Consider the following 14,467-nt stretch of genomic DNA (forward strand, 5'->3'; position numbering starts at 1 on the left):
TGCATTACCGTTGATGTGTCTATGCTGGGACCTGATGTGAACTCATTGCCTCGAGCTGCTGTACTGAGGGATCTTAGGGATCCTGCCTTCTGTGTTGCTGCACTTTGCTGTGCCAAGAACATGGCTCAAATCCAGTAATTAATTGCCACATGGATCAGTATGGAGAGGCTCCCTGTGAAGCCTGCTGTTGAGTAGTCCAGGCGTGTAGTGCAGCTAGCGGCTGTGTTTGAGCTTATTAGTACAGAAATCTCTGGGATAGGGAAATGTGCAGGCAAGTTAAAGAGACAGGAGACCACAGCTTCCATCTCGTACAACAAGAAATGTTGAGAGAAAGAATGCAAATTGTCTGTCAGAACGTGGGCAGGTGCTGCCAGGTCTCAATAGTGGCCCATGTTTACAATGCTTGACATGGTGTAGCATGAGCTGTACATCTCAGCACTAAGTTTTGACTCTATTCACCCATTTTGCTCACAGAGAGCCTCTCTGCACTGACAGTGCTTGCATGAGGCCAATGTACAGGTGACATTTACATCAGATTATTGACAAAGCAATACTCAATGTGTTTAAAGTATATTGGATACATACCTATAACTATTTAGACTGGAGGATCAAGAGCACCATAATAAATCAGCACTGCAACGTAATATCCAGCACGATAACTGCATTACAGCTCATTACAACTATTTTTGAGGATAGGTGGTTGTAATAACTGTATGGTGTATTTTTCCCCAAGAGCTTTTAGGTTTTCTACATGTAAACCAGAAAGGTATATTGAACATCAGCTTTAGAGAATAAATATTTACACCCAAATTGCTGTTGGCATTTTGGGGTATTTGCCAATACAACTTTCTCCATCATATATTTGAAATGGGATAAATGCTTGGGGAGGTGAAAACTCTGATGCTCACAGGTCCCTGTAGTTTGGATCTTATTGCTTCAGTAATTCGTTTGGTATGATGCTTGAGTATATTTTCCCATGGTTCAGATTTGGCCATCTTGGTTCAAAGTAGTAGTGTTTGTGAAATCAACAGTCATTTTGCCTTGGTATGTATTTGGAGAATCTCTTGAGCTAACATATAATTTGCAACATATATAATAACCAACATTAGGAGCGTAATGAAATAGTTTGTCACTCGCTATAAGGGTGAAGCTGCAAACTATATTTCAGTAACTTCACTCGATACAGAACAAAAATGAACGTTGAATCTTTATATTCTTCTTTACTGCTGACGTACTCCAGCTGCTGTAAAAATGTTTCATTTACATTTTGCATATCTAAGGTTCAACATTCCACTTCCCCTTCCCCAACCAAACGTCCAAATATCATCCAATTAAGTGGAAGGAATGCCACATCATACTAAAGCCCCTGTCACCTTTTCCGAGTTACTCACGAATTCTCCCGCGTTTTTGCCTTGATTCAAACTCGGAGAATGTCCGTAGGAGTCCGTAGATATTTCGTAGCAGCTCGTAATGCCAGCCGTAGATACTCGGGGCATCAGGCAAGTCGAGACGTTTTTTCAGCATGTTGAAAAATGTCCACGAGTAAGAAAAATAGCGCCGAGTACCTACGGCTGGCATCTCCAAGTTTGAATCAAGGGGAAAACTCGGGAGAATTCGTGAGTAACTCGGGAAAGTGGGACGGGCTTAACCATTTTATGGAGTAATAGATTATTCATTTAATCCCTTCATCATTAATGCTTGTTGTGTAAAGATGGTATCTTTTTATATATATATATGTATATAACCCAATATGTGATGTATTTTTACAGAGGTGAAGGTTCTGGAAGGGCAGTACAATGAAATTGAAATTCCCAATGAGGAAAATGTTGTTGCTTACTACAAAATACGGCAGCAGCTGGCTAAGCTGGGTAAAGAAATTGAAGAATATTTACACAAACCAAAGTACTGCCTCCCCTTTCTCCAGCCAGGCAGACTTGTTAAGGTATGCTTGTATCATCATTATTTAGCCAACGACACTGAGGCAGTCTCATCATTGCACATGGAGCTAGATTTGACAAGTCTAAAGTTAGATGTAGAGTAATAAATATTTAAGAAAGAACTGCAGATGCTGGAACAAGTCTGACGAAGGGTCTCGACCCAAAACATCACCTATTCCTTCGCACCATAAATGCTGCCTCACCCGCAGTTTCTCCAGCATTTTTGTCTACCTGTAGAGTAATAAAGCTTCTAAGCACCCACTGTCCTTTTCTTTCTATGTGATATGGTTCTGGTTTTATGTATCTTGTTGAAGAAGTGTTGGTGAATGAGCAGTGCATGTTGTTGATGTTTCACATTGCAGCTATTTTGTGCCAGTGGGGAGACATTGAATGTCAAAGATGATGGATAGGACAGGTCCACAGCTTCAAGTAACCCCTGCATTCACTCTTTCTCCATCCCTCCCCCACCCCATGCACACTAGCTTATCCTTCTCACCTATCAAACAGCTGACAATGGTCTGTTTCCTTTAACATTGTTACTTTTTTGCATATCATTCATTTATTCTATATCTCTTTACGCCATTGTCTATCTCTCTCATTTTCCTTTCCTATAACTTTCTGTCTGAAAAAGGGTCTCGACCTGAAACACCACCCATTCATTCATTCTCTCCATAGATGCTTCCATAAATCCCGCAGAGTTACTCCAGCAATTTGGGTCTTTCCATGGCTGATACCATCTCTGACCCCACACTCATCCCTAGAACACCTGGAAGGATACCGACCACAGACTTTTTATTTATCGACTATAGCTCTACTTTCAATACCATTGCCCCAAACAAGTTCATCGGAATCAGCACTCCATTCTGCAACTGAACCCTCTACTTCTTGACCTACAGACCACAATCAGTGAGGGGTGGTGACAAATCGTCCTTTACAATAATTCTCAACATTGGTGCCCTGCAAGGATGCGTGCTCAGCCTCCTACTATATTCCTTAAACACCCATGTACGGCCAAATACTTATCTATCTCAATCTACAAGTTCGCAGACGATGCCTCCATTGTAGCTCCAATGAAGATTGCGAACGTAACCTAGTGCCAAGACAAGAACCTCTCTCTCAATGGCAGCAAGACTAAGGAGATTGTGATTGACTTCAGGAAGTCGAGCAGCAACATACTCCAATAGGCACAGAAGTAGAGATGGTCAAAAGCTTCAAGTTCCTAGGAATAAATATCACCAACAATTTGCCCTGGTCCGGCCATATCGAAGCTCCGGCCAAGAAAGCACACCCATGCCTCTACTTCCTTAGAAGGGTTAGGAAGTTCAGCATGTCCCCAACCTTTACAAATGCACCGTAGTAAGCATTTTATTGTGATGCATCACAGAATGGTTTGGGAACAGCTCCAGGCAAGACCACAAGAAATTGCAGATTTGTGCACCATCATGCAAAACAAACTTTCTTCCACTGACCCCATAAACACTTCACATTGGCTCGCAAGACTGCCAGCATATTTAAGGACGCGTTTCACTCCAGTCACTCCTACTCTCTCATTAGGCAAGAGGTACTGAAGTGTGAAAACCCATACCTTCAGATTCAGGGACATTTTCTTCCACCTTTTACCAGGCAATTGAACGGTCCTCTAATCAGCTAGAGTGCAGACCTGGCCTCTCATCTTGCCTCATTGGAGACCATCGAACTATCTTTAATTGGACTTTATCTTGCACTAAATGCGGTCATTTGTGCGCTGTGGGCGGCTTGATTTTCATCATATATATAGTCTTTTCTTTGACTGGATAACACGCAATCAAAAGCTTTTTACTGTACTTTGCTTGGTACACGTGACAATAATAAATTAAACTAAACTTGGAGATCAGGAGATCAGTGGATTGCTTTGCCCAGATCTTCTAAAACACCACTGTGCTAAATTCATTTCGGTTTGAAGAGTATTCAATGTTTTTCTCTTTGCAAGCATTATTTAATTAAAGTGAATTAAAATACAAAAAATAAAATAGCATGTAGAAGGAAATATATTGTAAGGTGTTTAACACAAAGATAGCCTTTCTCCAATAAAAATTTTGCAATAATGTAGCAGTGGATTTTCTCATGACATTTCTCAATTAAAATTGCTTCTAGGAGTTGAACATTGATTACACTTGTATGTTTTAAAACCTGGTTTACAATTTGTAAATAATATGTTACTTTTGATTTCACAAGTATCCGAAGATATTTAGAAATCTGCTTTTGAGTAAATAAATGCATCTTCTATCTTTCAGGTAAAAAATGACGATGATGATTTTGGTTGGGGAGTTGTGATAAATTTCAATAAAAAATCTAATGTCAAGGTATGGAAAGTGTTTTAAATAGTATTTTATTACCAACTGCACTTCTTGAAAACATTGATGATTTGAATACACATAGATATTAAACTGAAAAATGGGATAATTTGAAATAAATAGTATGTGCTTATCTGTGATTACTTTATGGCATTTAAAGCCAAAGGGCTGCAACTTGTACTTGATGTGTTTGGTGATTGATCCGTTTTTACTTGCCTTTTTTTCCTGGGTTAACAGGAAAATTTATTACAGTGCTGTGTAACAACTGCAAAAATCAAATGAGTTATGTGTGTTGGGATATTAAGAGAATAACATGCAATAGTCTGGAAAGTTGCCCATCTGGCCACATACTGAACCTGATGAACTGCCATAGTTTTATGGTCTATCTACTTTGTTTCAATTGCTGCACTGAACATCGGTGGTTGAGAGCTACTTCTTAATTAGTACAATGTAATACAGAGAGGACCCCTCATATGTTTACCAGATTGTTTAAATTTGGCTAACATCCAGTTGAAAGGTCAGCCAGAGCATTTTTACATCTTTTGCTTGAGTTTTCCCTCTCCTACAATGATTTGTGTCTTCTGCTGTGTATAAGATGGGGAAAAAAAGCATGTCAATACAACTCGTACCAGGAGTCACTCAGAATCACTTTACTGAATGATTAGAAACTTGTGAAACTGTTTGCTTTTCAAAACTTCAGTGAACCGTGAGGCTCGGACTTCCAATGACTCCAGAAATTCAATGATTTCCGAATACCTCAATTCTATCTTGCTCCCTCCCCCCCCCCCCCCCCCCCCCCCCCCCCCCCCATTGCCCAATCGCTTCTAAATCTGCATCTGGGACATCTCAAACACTTCAACCCATTTTTAATGGGTTTTAAAATGTTGGTTTAGGGAAAAAACAAGGTAGTTATTTTTTTCAAATGTTTAATTTCTTTTGGATGTCTATAATATAAAATATACACAAATAAATATATTGGAAAAAAATGTTGAACTGTGATTTACATTGTTATTACTTTTATTTTCATAGCCTAACACTGGGGAGTTGGATCCATTGTATGTGGTAGAAGCTTTATTGCATTGCAGTAAAGACAGTGTGAAGCTTGCAGCTTCGGAAGCAGCTAAGCCGGCAAAGCCAGGAGAAAAAGGAGAGAGATGCAGGTGTGTGGATTGCAGTTCACTTCAGTACTGCTGAAACCATTCCCACTTTGTTATTTAGTCTGGATGATGTATTAGTGACAAATTTTAAATGCAAAATCTTGATCTCTGGACATTTGATTCCAGTCCTCGTATTTGCCAGCAAAATGTTGATAATTATGTATAAGTATCCAAAATGTTTGCAAAAGGTCAGGGTCAAAGTATCAATTCTGAATATTCTCCCTTCAAGACGCTGCTCAAATTAATTTACACCAAAATTAATTTATGGCATTGAAATCAAAGTAAACACTATAGTGACATAATTTATGTTGTATTAAAAGTGTATGTCCATAGAGAAAACAAACTGATTAGAACGTTGGAGGTCATGGCTCACAAATCTGAGTTTTTTTGAAGATGTGACCAAAAAGGTTGATGAGGACGGTGCTGTTGACGTTGTACATATAATTTTCAGCACGGCACTTGAGTTTAGTTTATTGTCATCTGTACCATGCGTAGTGAAAAGCATTTGTTGCGCAAGCCAGTCAGTGGAACGTCAATCTATACATAACTAAAACTCAGACTTGTGCTCTTCCAGTTTGCGCAGTTTTTTCTATTTGCGCAAAAATGGTACGCGACACGCTACGATTTTTCATCAGCTCACTCACCGTTCTCCTGTGCTGCGAGTGCAACAAGTTTCGTTCCGATCGATAGTACATTGTAAAAGTTACCGAGGTTTAAAAATCGTAAAGTCCAAGTCAACATGGAGTTGTGAAAGGAAAATCATGCTTGACGAATCTTCTGGAATTTTTTGAGGATGTGACAAGTAAAATGGATGAAGGGGTGCCAGTGGATGTAGTGTATCTAGACTTTCAGAAAGCCTTTGATAAGGTCCCGCACGGGAGACTGGTGACTAAAATTAGAGCACGTGGTATTGGGTGTATGGTGTTGACATGGATAGAAAATTGTCAGCCTCCCCTCATCGTTAGACCCCCTACAGTTTGCCTATCGCCCCAACCGCTCTACAGAGGATGCCATCTCCACCACGCTGCACACAGTAATCGCGCATCTGGAACACAAGAACACATACGCCAGAATCCTGTACATTGACTTTAGCTCAGCGTTTAATACCATCATCCCACAGAGACTTGTGGAGAAACTAACCCTGCTGGGCCTCAACACCACCCTGTGTCACTGGATCTTGGACTTTCTCACAGAGAGACCGCAGTCAGTCCGTGTTGGCAAGAACACTTCGGGCTCGATCACGCTGAGCACCGGCTCCCCTCAAGGCTGTGTGCTCAGCCCGCTGTTGTTCACACTGCTCACACATGACTGTGCTGCCAGATTCAGGGACAATAAAATCATAAAGTTCGCGGACGACACTACAGTGGTGGGACTCATCAGTGGAGATGACGAAACAAGGTACAGGGAGGAAGTAGAACAACTGGTGGACTGGTGCGCTCAAAAATAACCTGGAATTGAATGTCGAAAAAAACTAAGGAGATGGTTGTCGACTTCAGTCTTTTAGGAGGGCGCAGCCAGAGCATACACCGCTCAACATTAGTGGCACTGCAGTGGAGAGAGTGGAGAGCATAAAGTTCCTCGGTGTGCAGATAACGGACAACCTCACCTGGTCCAGGAATACACCATTGGACCGTCAAACGGGCCCATCAGCGACTGCACTTCCTGAGGAAACTAAAACAGGCCTCACTCCCCACCAACATCCTCAGGACTTTCTACTGGGGCACGGTGGAGTCTGTACTCACGTACTGCATCAATACGGGGTGCTGCACCTGCAACTGCTCGGACAGGAAGGCTCTGCAGAGGGTAGTGAGGGGAGCAGAGAGGATTATTGGCGTCTCCCTACCCTCGGTACAAGAACTGTTCCAGAGCCGCTGTCTGAAGAAAGCACAGAGAATTGCCAAGGACAAACTGCACCCCCTCCACACACACCTGGATCTCTTGCCATCAGGCAAGAGATATCGAAGCATCAAAGCCCGGACTACGAGGCTGCTAAACAGCTTCCTACCACAGGCTGTGAGGCTGCTAAACAGTCACTCTGCACTCACAGTCACTTGACTTGACTCTGCGGCTGGCACGGACACTTTAATAACTGGCACTGGCCACTCAAATCAGCGGCCCCGGACATTTTTTATGATTGGTTTACTGTTTTTAACATTGTGTTTTTTTACCTGATTTTAACTATTTATTCTGTTCCATCAGGGACTGGATTGTTTTTTTTTAGTGTTATTATGTGAGAAGTGTTTTAAATTTCATGTGCGAGGCTCCGCTATTCACTGGGAAACGTCTTTTCATTTTGCACTGTACTTGTTGCTTGCAAGATGACAATAAAGGTTGATTGATTGATTGATTGATTGAAAATTGGTTGGCAGACCGGAAGCAAAGAGTACGAGTGAACGGGTTATTTTCAGAATGGCTGGTAGTGGCAAGTGGAGTGCCGCAAGGCAAATGTTCCCAATGTTGGGCGAGTCCAGATTCCTGCATCTAGCTTGTCCAGCCCTTATATAACTTATATGTTTCTATAAGAAACCCCCTCATCCTTCTAAACTCCAGTGAATACAAGGATTAATAGGTGCAATTTTATTTCAATGATGAATTTGTGTGTGATTGTTTGCGCAAAAGTCAGAAGAAGGATCCCGACCCAAAACATCACCTATCCATGTTCTCCAGAGATGTTGCCTGACTTTTAGTTTTGTTTAGTTTCGAGATACAACGCAGAAATAAGGAGCATATTCCTCCGTTGCATTACCAATTGATTCAGTAACTCTAACGCCCAAGAACGTAGGAGACAGCAGAAAGTAGACGACATTGTTCAGTCCTGACCTCCCCGCCCTCGAAGGGACCTACAGGATGCATTGCCTTAAACGCACCTAATATCATCAAAGACCCACACACTCGCATCACTGCTACCACCGGGAAGGTATGGGAGGCTGAGAATTTTGGTCTCCAGGTTCAAGAACAGCTTCATCCACCAGGCTCTTGAACCACACCTCACAACCCCATCTCAGCAATGATCTACCATGAACGTTGTTTTAAGTTGCACACCATACTTCACTATACATTATCATGGTTTGGTTACCCAGTATTACTGTTAATGTATTGTATTAATGATTTTCGACCACCAGGGACGCCGGGGCAATGGCTGCCTTGCCGGCAGTCTGTTCGTCTTTTCACTCTCTTTGTTATTTTTTAGTTTGTTAAAAGTTTTGTTTTAATGTACTTCGGTTTGGTTTATGTGGTTCAATTATTACAAAGCGATATGCCTGGAAAGTGCATTTAGTTGAACAATAATACATTTGGGAGATGAGTATGCATATCTTGAGAACAAGTAAGGAACATAAATTGCATAGGATTACATATCTCTGTAAATCTAAGTATAAGAAATAAAGTGGATGAGCTTGAGGCTCAGATAGAATTTGACAAGTATGATGTTGTGGGAATTACAGAGACATGGCTGCAAGAGGACCAGGGCTGAGAACTAAATATTCAGGGGTATACGTCCTATCGAGAAGACAGACAGGTGGGCAGAGAGGGTGGGGTAGCTCTGTTGGTAATTAATGAAATTCAGTCCCATGCGAGGGGTGACAGAATCGGGAGATGTAGAGTCAGTATGGATAGAACTGAGGAATTGTAAAGGTAAAAAGACACTAATGGGAGTTATCTACAGTAGCCTGGATATAGGGTGCAAGTTGAATCAGGAGTTAAAATTGGCATGTAGCAAACATAATGCTACAGTGGTTATGGGACATAGGTTTAAGGTGAAGAGATTAAATAGGAATCTGAGGGGCTACTTTTTCCACACCGAGGGTGATCGGTATAGGAGAACATGTTGCCAGAAGAAGTGGTAGAGGCAGGTGCAATTGCAATGATTAAAAGACATTTGAACAAGTACATGTGTAGGAAAAGTTCAAACGGTTTGGGCCAAGTGCAGAAAATCATACCAGCTTAGATTGAGTATCTTGTTTAGCATCGACGAGTTGTGCTGAAGGGCTAGTTTCTGTGTGGTATAATTTTGACTCCAGGATGTCCATTAGTAGACGGTATGAGGAGCATTCTGTAACTCTGCTGAATTGAAGGGTAGTGAAAAACTAATCTACTGTGCCTTGTATGTACTCGCTAGAATTTAGAAGATTGAGGGGGGGATCTTATAGAAACTTACAAAATTCTTAAGGGGTTTCCTAGATGCAGGAAGATTTTTCCCGATGTTGGGGAAGTCCAGAACAAGGGGTCACAATTTAAGGATAAGGGGGAAGTCTTTTAGGATCGAGATGAGAAAAACATTTTTTACACAGAGGGTGGTAAATCTGTGGAATTCTCTGCCACAGAAGGTAGTTGAGGCCAGTTCATTGGCTATATTTAAGAGGGAGTTAGATGTGGTCCTTGTGGCTAAAGGGATCAGGGGGTATGGAGAGAAGGCAGGTACAGAATACTGAGTTGGATGATCAGCCGTGATCATATTGAATGGCGATGCAGGCTCGAAGGGCCAAATGGCCTGCTCCTGCACCTATTTTCTATGTTTCTATGTTTCTATACTGTTGGGCAAGATTTAACTACTCTGATTGTAGTGGATTTCTCAATCCCTTTGAAGAAACATAGAAAATAGGTGCAGGAGGCCATTCGGCCCTTCGAGCCTGCACCACGAAGATACAGGTGGATGTGTGGATCCAATAATTCAATTCCCGTAGATTGAAGATGAAATAAATATTGTATTTTTAAACTTGACTGCATTTTTTTTTATTCAACAGGTTGTTCCTATCATGCTTCACTTAATATCTGCAATCAGTAGCGTGCGTCTATATATTCCAAAAGACCTGAGACCTCTAGACAACAGGCAAAGTGTTTTGAAATCAATACAGGTAAATTGCTTTAAGTAAATTACTTTGTGAACCAATGGATTGTCATTTTGGGCCTTGCTGCAGCTATATCAATTTCATATATGACCCATGTGTACGAAAGAACTGGAGATGCTGGTTTAAACTGAAGATAGACACAAAAAGCTGCAGTAACTCAGTGGGCCAGGCAACATCTCTCAAAAGAAGGAACGGGTGACGATTTGGGTCGAGACCCTTCTTCGGACATATATGAGCTATATTATAATTAAAATAATTGCGGTGGCATAAATGGATGAAAGATAAAAAATCTGACCATTTATTTTGATACAATCTCTTTAAGACATGGAGAGCCTCATGAATGATGTATTCTTATCCTTGTGATTTATATTAGGAAGTACAGAAGAGATTTCCTGAAGGTGTGCCTTTGTTAGATCCAATCGATGATATGGGAATCAAGGATCAAGGACTGAAGAAAGTTATGCAGAAAATTGAAGCTTTTGAACACAGAATGTATTCGCATGCCATGCACAGCGACTCAAATCTGGAAACTGTTTATGGACTTTGCGAAAGGAAGGCACAGGTAATTAATCCATCTTCATAAAACCATTTTGATGACTTTTAAAAAATTATACATGTATAAAATGTTGTTATGGAACATATTATGATACCAAGGAAGGCCCGTCAAAGGTTACGGGGAGAAGGCAGGAGAATGGGGTTAAGAGCGAAAACTAGATCGGCCATGGTTGAATAACAGAGTAGATAGACTCAATGGGCCGAATGGCCTAATTCTGCCCGTATGCCTTAAAGTCAAGGAATGTTGGCAACTTAATATTTCTTAATGGCGTATTAAGATATTGTTTTGTGTTTATCTGTTTCTTTTAGCAATGCCTTTTTTCCAGAATTAATTTTATGCTGATGTAACTTGGAGGATCAGACAGCATCTCTGGTGGGAATGGACAGGCGATGTTTTAAGTGGGAAAGGTCCTGTCATTATTAGGACTCCTCCTGACCTGAGACATTCCCTCCAGAGATGCTACCTGATCTGCTGAGTTATGCCAACACTTTGTTTTTCTTTCAAGATAGCAGCATCTGCAATTCTATTTACTTCTCTCTTAGTTTTCTTCCTTCTGTTTCTCCTCAGTTTAGTTTTTGTCATGTATACCGAGGTACAGTGAAAAAAACTTTTTGTTGCGTGCTAACCAGTCAGCAGAAAGACAATACATGATTTCAATCAATCCATTTAAAGTAAGAAATGTTGCTGTAGGAATACAAATTTGAGTGTGGAGCGATTGTAATATGCGTTTGTAGATCTGCTTCTGTGGCTAGCATGCATTCGGCCCATCGAGCCAGCACCGCCATTCAATGTGATCATGGCTGATCATCCCCAATCAGTACCCCCCGTTCCTGCCTTCTCCCCATATCCCCTGACTCCGCTATTTCTAATTTGAAATATCAAAGGTAAATAAAATTGTATATATTTCACGTGAATGAAAAATTATCGTCTATTAACCAGTTAAATATCTATGTACAGATTGCAGGAGATATCAAATCAGCAAAGCGAGAACTGAAGAAGGCCCGCACGGTTTTGCAGATGGATGAATTGAAATGCCGTAAACGCGTGATCAGGCGATTAGGCTTTGCTACCTCATCTGACGTTATTGAAATGAAAGGACGAGTTGCTTGTGAAATTAGCAGGTAAGGGGTTAATTAAATTGGCAATTCCAATTAATGCTACCTATATTTTCTGAAAAGATTTAGGATATTAACAATTTCCTTATGATTCAATGATAAACCATGAAAAAATAACTACCAAATTGTGTGGTGAAGCTTTTATGGAGATTTGATTTTTTATTATTTCTTTATCGTGTCATCAGAATGCAATTTTATTATTAGTGGAGAGCAATTTTGATTTTTTACAATGCTGAGGTTGCTGTGTGAATTGAATGCTCTCTTATGTTAAGCATTAAAATAGATACCATTTTGACCGTAACTTAATTCATAGTCTAATTCGGTGTGTTAAGGTATGATCCCTTTTGGGAGAAGCCATTTGATAAATTGATGGGCACCTAAGTGGACAATGATACATTAGAACTACAACTTTGAGGGATTGTGTTGAAATAATTAGTCGTCATGGGGATTTTGAAGCATTGTTTGATGAATTCAGGTATCAATCAAGTCATCAAATTATCCCAGAGACTTGTTTTTCAAAGGAAGGTAGGGGCCATTAAACTCCTCTTAAGATTTACTGCACATTTCTGTCTTTGAAAACTTAAACGTTAAAAAACCCAATAGGATCTCGATTGGACCGTTAATCTTGGTCTTGCTCTATCAGTAAACCTGAAGTGCTGCAGACTTAAATGTGTCTCCATTTAAAATTATTTCATGCAATTATGAGTTATTTTGTGATTGCTATTACCCACATTTTTCTTTTTATAGCGCGGATGAGCTACTTCTGACGGAAATGATGTTTAATGGCATATTTAATGATCTGACTGCTGAGCAGGCAACAGCTTTACTTAGCTGTTTTGTGTTTCAGGAGAAGGTAAATATTCTCGCTATTGATTTTTTAAATTGATTCTTCAGAGAAAATTTCCTGATGGCATAGGATGAATATGAAGATCAATCTAAATTCACTTACTTCCCTGTATGCACATTCTAAATCTTCAAACATAGAACATTGTTACATCACCACAAAATATTACCTGGTATATGAGGTTTCCATATTTATTATTATTATCATGTTTGATTTACTTGTAACGGTGCATATCAGGCTTGTGATTGCTTAGGCTCTGTACGTTGCCCTCTACAATAGTTTAAGCAGGTTATGCTGCTGCTGGAGTGGGAATAGGTTAATACCTCAGTTCAATCTCCTCCATTCAATCCCCTCCATTCACTTTGCTGAATAGTGATCAGGAGCAGGCTCACGGAGAGGAGGCCATGTTGGCCTGAAGATGGTGGATTTTAGTAGTTGGCAGCAGGCCCTCTGATGGCTTGGTGAGGAGGCCCAGCCCCCAATAAACCCTATAAACTTTGACGACTTGACCATCTGCCAAAGTTATGGGGAAAACCTAAGTGTATGTGTTTGGTGTCTTTCGACACAGAGGAGTATGAATTATTGAGCTTGTGAAGTAAGATAGTTGATAATGTGTGATGGATTCTTTGCCTATGTTTAAACAATGCCATCAGACAATGGAGTCAAAGTAGGGGGATTCCCAGGACCATCCGCTTTTAACTGGGGCCATTGAAATGTTATCTAGAGGAGGAAAAATTAATGTGGACCAGAGGGGCAAATTTTTCACACAGGATGGTGGGAATATGGAATAAGCTACCCGAGGAAGTAATTTAGGGAGGTAATATAATTTCAACATTTCAAAAAGACAGTTCCACAGGTACCTCTACGTGGGTAGGAATGATTTAGAGGAACATGGGCCAAGCATGAATAAATGAGACCACCTTGGATGGGACATCTTGGTTGAAGAGGGATAGTTGGGCTGAAGGAACTGTTTCTGTGCTGTTTGACTCCATTTCTGTTCTCCCCTTACTCTGCCAACATTCCAGTATCCATCACCCTCTGAAAAGGTTGCTCCTCTGGTCTTTTTTTAATCTTCCCTCTCCACCTTGTATCTATGTCTACATTTATCTTGAGTCTCCCCTATCCTGGGAAAAAAGTTTATCTTTGTAACTCGTGCTCTTCGGTTCAGATAACAACCTGCCAAATCTTTTCTGCACTCTTTCAGGATTAATGATATCCTTGCTCTATCTAGCTAGGTGACCATTTCTGCACACAACACTGAGTGTGATCTCGCCATGTCCTGTACAGGTCAAGTCAAGTCAAGTTTATTTGTCACATACACATACGAGATGTGCAGTGAAATGAAAGTGGCAATGCTCTCGGACTTTTGTGCAAAAGACAAACAACCAAACAACCAAACAAACTATAAACACAATCATAACACACATATACCTTTACATAATAAATAATGGAAGGAAAAACGTTCAGTAGAGTTAGTCCCTGGTGAGATAGGCGTTTACAGTCCGAATGGCCTCTGGGAAGAAACTCCTTCTCAACCTCTCCGTTCTCACCGCATGGCAACGGAGGCATTTGCCTGACCGTAGCAGCTGGAACAGTCGTTGCAGGGGTGGAAGGGGTCTCTCATGATATTGTTGGCTCTGGAGTTGCACCTCCTGATGTATAGTTCCTGCAGGGGGGC

General features: G+C 40.8%; 1 protein-coding gene across 1 annotated transcript in view; it reads left to right on the top strand.

Annotated features, from left to right (window-relative positions):
• Positions 1–14,467, top strand: part of mtrex (Mtr4 exosome RNA helicase) — a 90,111-nt gene that overhangs the window by 57,758 nt on the left and 17,886 nt on the right. Inside the window, exons 17-23 of the mRNA XM_055634473.1 lie at positions 1,770–1,942; positions 4,211–4,279; positions 5,300–5,422; positions 10,164–10,280; positions 10,648–10,836; positions 11,788–11,951; positions 12,693–12,798. Coding sequence (XP_055490448.1) covers positions 1,770–1,942; positions 4,211–4,279; positions 5,300–5,422; positions 10,164–10,280; positions 10,648–10,836; positions 11,788–11,951; positions 12,693–12,798 — 941 coding nt within the window. The remainder of the gene's footprint in view (positions 1–1,769; positions 1,943–4,210; positions 4,280–5,299; positions 5,423–10,163; positions 10,281–10,647; positions 10,837–11,787; positions 11,952–12,692; positions 12,799–14,467) is intronic.

This window comes from Leucoraja erinacea, chromosome 1, assembly GCF_028641065.1.
Source record: "Leucoraja erinacea ecotype New England chromosome 1, Leri_hhj_1, whole genome shotgun sequence".
Taxonomy (NCBI): domain Eukaryota; kingdom Metazoa; phylum Chordata; class Chondrichthyes; order Rajiformes; family Rajidae; genus Leucoraja; species Leucoraja erinaceus.